The 5000-nt window shown below is 47.3% G+C and overlaps 1 protein-coding gene across 3 annotated transcripts in view; it reads right to left on the bottom strand.

Annotated features, from left to right (window-relative positions):
* LOC139566627 (uncharacterized) overlaps positions 1–4638 on the bottom strand; it is a 15704-nt gene extending 11066 nt beyond the window's left edge. For all 3 annotated transcript variants that reach the window (XM_071387861.1, XM_071387862.1, XM_071387859.1), the window contains exon 1: positions 4491–4638. In XM_071387861.1, coding sequence (XP_071243962.1) covers positions 4491–4585 — 95 coding nt within the window. In that variant the 5' untranslated portion in view covers positions 4586–4638. The remainder of the gene's footprint in view (positions 1–4490) is intronic.
* Positions 4639–5000: the final 362 nt, after the last annotated feature.

Consider the following 5000-nt stretch of genomic DNA (forward strand, 5'->3'; position numbering starts at 1 on the left):
TTTTTTACTTAAAAAAAATAAAAAATGTCATTTAGCAGACGCTCTTATCCAGAGCGACTTACAGTAGTGAGTGCATACATTTTCATACTGGTCCAACCGTGGGAATCAAACCCACAACCCTTGGCGTTGCAAGCGCCATGCTCTACCAACTGAGCCACACGGGACCTCAAGAGTCCAATGGTGACGAGCTTTACACTACTCCAGCCAACGCTTGGCATTGCACATAGTGATTTTAGGCTTGTGTGTGGCTGCTCGGCCATGGAAACCCATTTCACGAATGACCTGACAAACAGTTCTTGTGCTGACGCTGCTTCCAGAGGAAGTTTGGAACTCGGTAGTGAGTGTTGCAATCGAGGACACACGATTGTTATGCGCTTCAGCATTTGGCGGTCCCGTTCTATGAGCTTGTGTGGCCTACCACTTCGCGGCTGAGCTGTTGCTCCTTGCCTTTTCCGCTTCACAATAACAGCACTTACAGTTGACCGGGGCAGCTCCAGCAAGACAGAAATTTGACAAACTGACTTGTTGGAACGGTGGCATCCTATGACGGTGCCACGTTGAAAGTCACTGAGCTCTCCAGTAAGGCCATTCTACTGCCAATGTTTGTCTATGAAGATTGCATGGTTGCGTGCTCGATTTTATACACCTGTCAGCAACAGGTGTGGCTAAAATAGCCGAATCCACATTTGTATATATAATGTATTTCCTAACCAATATGTTCCAATGGAATTTTGCTTATATCTCCTTGATGGTTTTATGGGTCTTCAAATACAGCAGGGGGGACTTGTGAAATTGTCTACTACTATGTGTGTTTGTGAATTCTACATGATTCAATGCACTACGACCACACATTATATAGTGCACTACTTTTGACCAGGGACCAGTTTACGACCACGTCACATCGCCAGTCTCTAAGATTTATCACGACATGTTTACGTAAGCCCAACCAGGATTGAGGAAGTAAGTCCATAGGAGTGTTTCTCTTGGTGATAGTCCATTGTGTGTGTGTGTGGTCTATTCTAGCACTGTCTAATCAGATGTCTCTCTTCTCCATTCCATCTGTCCTTCCCTCTATCACTCTCTTTCTCTTCCTACCATTGATTCTCTCCATTCCCCTATCCCTGCACATCTCTCCCTCTCCCACAAACAAACACACTCTCACACACACACACACACAGCCCTCCTCCTTTACCAACCCACATACACACACAAATACACAAACAAGTCCTCACTCAAGACCAACATGTGCACACACAAACACACACCCTCTCAGGCTTACAGGCACACACACATTCTCTCCAGCCAAGCTCACATGCACGCACACACACCCCTCCCCCTCTCTAAAGCTCACATGCTCACACACACACACACACACAGTATCTCTCCCTCCCTCTCTCTCAAATATCCAAACCCACAGTCTCATGTTCCCTCTCTCTCACACACAAAAAACACACACACACACACACACACACACACACACACACACACACACACACACACACACACACACACACACACACACACACACACACACACACACACACACACACACACACACACACACACACACACACACAATCTGCACCATACACACTCCTAAACTTCTTCATTTTTCCTGCAATACACCTATTTTCTCACTCTAACACACACTCTCAATCTCCAGAACACATGCGCCATCTATTTCTCTCATGAACGACAGTACGTTTTAATACACACACATCCTCGCACACACTACACTAGTCTCCATAAGGCACGCATGCACACACTCTCACGCAATCCTCTTCGCACACTCTCCCTCCTCCATGGATAACATTCTCTCTACACGCACACTCCCAACCCCCCCCCCACTCAGTCACACACACACACACACACTGTCCTTCCCTCTTTCATAAACAAAGTAGATGCATAAATACTCTCCTTTCCTGTCTCTTACACACAAGCAAACACACTGCCCTGTCTAAGTCACACACACACACACACACACACACACACACACACACACACACACACACACACACACACACACACACACACACACACACACACACACACACACACACACACACACACACACACACACACACACACACACATTCTCTCTGTATCCCCCTTTCACACACACCCTTCCCTTTTTCTCTCTGCCTGCAGAACACACACACACACACCCTTCTCCCTCTGACTCCAGAACAAACACACACAGGCACGCACACACAGACACACACATGCTCTCTCCTGCTTGCTCTCTCACACACACACACACAGACTTTTTTTTTTCTTTCCAAGACAGACACTCATTCTCCCTCCCTTCTCTGTTTCAAAAGTGCACGCACGCACAAACACACACACACACTTCCTCACCCTCTCTCCATCACACACCCTCCCCTTCTCATTCCCTCTCACACACACCCTCCCTCATCTTGCTCTCTTCCCTTTAAACTCTCTCGGTGTGTGTGTGTGTGTGTGTAACACACCCCCCCCCCCCCTCTCTCCCTCTGTGTGTAACACACACACCCTCCCCTTCTCTCTTCGTCACAAACACACTCTATCCCTCCATTTCTTAAAGACAGACACACACACTTTTCTTCACCAGTCTTCACTGACAGTTTAAAATTACTAAACAAAAACTCAAATCTCTCACACACAAAATATGATAACACAAAATGTTAGTCTCCTACTAAACTATTCTTTCTACTTAGAAGACAACACACTAATGGAAAGTCAGAAACACATTATCTCTCTCTCTCACACACACAATCATCCCCTTTGCTTTATCCCTTCTACAAACACACACACACACACCCACACATTTCTTGGTTACACATAAACACACTAGTCCCTCACACACAGACCACTCCTCTCCCCCTCTCACACACACCACAAACAAACACTCATACACCCTCCCCCACTAAGCAACACACATGTATGCACAAACACACTCTTCCCTCCCCTTCCCTGTACCTCTCTCACACACTTCCCCTCTATCCCTCCCTCCCTCACTCACTCACACACACACACACACACACACACACACACACTCCCCCTTTATTACACAAATATGCTCACCATCACGTACACACACGTCCTTCACTGTCTCTCTCACAGCTCTCCACTCACACACACTCTCCCTAAAAACACACCTTATTTCTTTTTTCTTTCCCCTTTTCCTCACACTGCTGCTCTCCCCCAACCCTTTTCCTCACACTGCTGCTCTCCCCCAACCCTTTCTCTCACACAATATCTGAAAAACACACCTTTTCACTTTCCCCCTTCCTCTCCCTTACACACACACACACACACACACACACACACACACACACACACACACACACACACACACACACACACACACACACACACACCTCCCCTCCTTTCTCTCTCTCTCACACACACACACACACACACACACACACCCTCCCTCAAACACACACACTCACATACACACAACTCCTCCCCTCCTTTCTTTCTCTCTCTCTCACACACACACACCCTCCCTCTCTTAAACACACACACACACACACACAAACTCCTCCCCTCCTTTCTCTCACACACACATTCATCCACACATGCCACCCCCTCTAGCACACACACACCACACCCCCCCCTCTCTCACACACACACTCTCTGTGCTCATTCCTCTCACACACACTCTTGTTCTCTTTGTCACACAGTCTCTCCACACAACACGCACCCCCTCCCTCTCACACACACATACTGTGTCTGTCACGCACACACTCTCCCCCTCTCCAACACACACCACTCCCCCTTGCCATACACACACTCCCCCCTCTCTCTCTCTCACACACACACATACTGTGTGTCTCTGTCACGCACACACTCTCCCTCTCTCCAACACACACACACTCCTCCCCCTTGCTCTCTCACACACACACACACACACACACACACACACACACACACACACACACACACACACACACACACACACACACACACACACACACACACACACACACACTCCCCTTTCCCTCCTCTCTATCTCACACGCACAGTGCTCATTCCTTTCTCTCACGCTCTCTCCTCTCCCTGTGTGTGTGAGCTCGCTCTTCTCACACAACCACACACAATTTGCTAACTACACAAGTACAGTAGTTGCTAAATTAGCTAGCTACTATAGCTCGTACAGTTCTCTCTCTCTCTCTCTCTCTCACACACACACACACACACACACACACACACACACACACACACACACATATATATCAAGCTGCTTTGCGAAGTGGGTAGCAACTATTGCAACTAATGAACACTAGACTATAATTTATACCGGTTTCTCACACAATGTCTCGCACAGAATAAGTTAATAACGAATGCGTTACGCATTACAACTTTCCTTCAACACAGCGTTAGCTCAAACACGCGCGTGCGCACACACGCCATCTCGCTCGTACTGTCACACGGTCACTTCAGAAAAATACCTTTAAATGTCGCTATGGCAACTAATTAACTAACTGACTGACTAAAACCCTCACCCCCGAGGTGTCGGCGCCGGTTTGGTTCCCTCTCCGTCGCTGTCCAGGGTCGGTGGCTCCCGGTAGTCGAAGAGCGAGCGTACGGTCTCCGCCATGTTAAAAATCGACTAGTCTTCTCCGTCCCTTTCTCGCTCTCCGGCTCTCTCGACTAGCTCACCCGAAGGTTATTCTAGCCACTCCCATTGCCTCAGAGCGGAGGGATGAACAAATACATAAACAACAAGCTACTAAACGATACGTTTAGCTCATATATTGTTTAGCTCATATATAACACGTAGTTAGTGACTGTTAAAAAAAGAACATCCATACATTGTGGTAGTAGTGTCGTTTTAAAGGGAATATGCTTAGAATGCTTATTCTTTGGAAGTACGGTAAAGATCCAACCCTACATATATAAGCAATGGACTCGTCCGCGGAGAGAGGACGAAAAAAATTGTTGTTGCCTAATGCTACCCGTTTCTAGGGGAAGACTTGATTATCTTGTTAACTGTAACTGGAAGAAGGGGAAAC

The sequence above is a fragment of the Salvelinus alpinus genome, chromosome 39, assembly GCF_045679555.1.
Source record: "Salvelinus alpinus chromosome 39, SLU_Salpinus.1, whole genome shotgun sequence".
Taxonomy (NCBI): domain Eukaryota; kingdom Metazoa; phylum Chordata; class Actinopteri; order Salmoniformes; family Salmonidae; genus Salvelinus; species Salvelinus alpinus.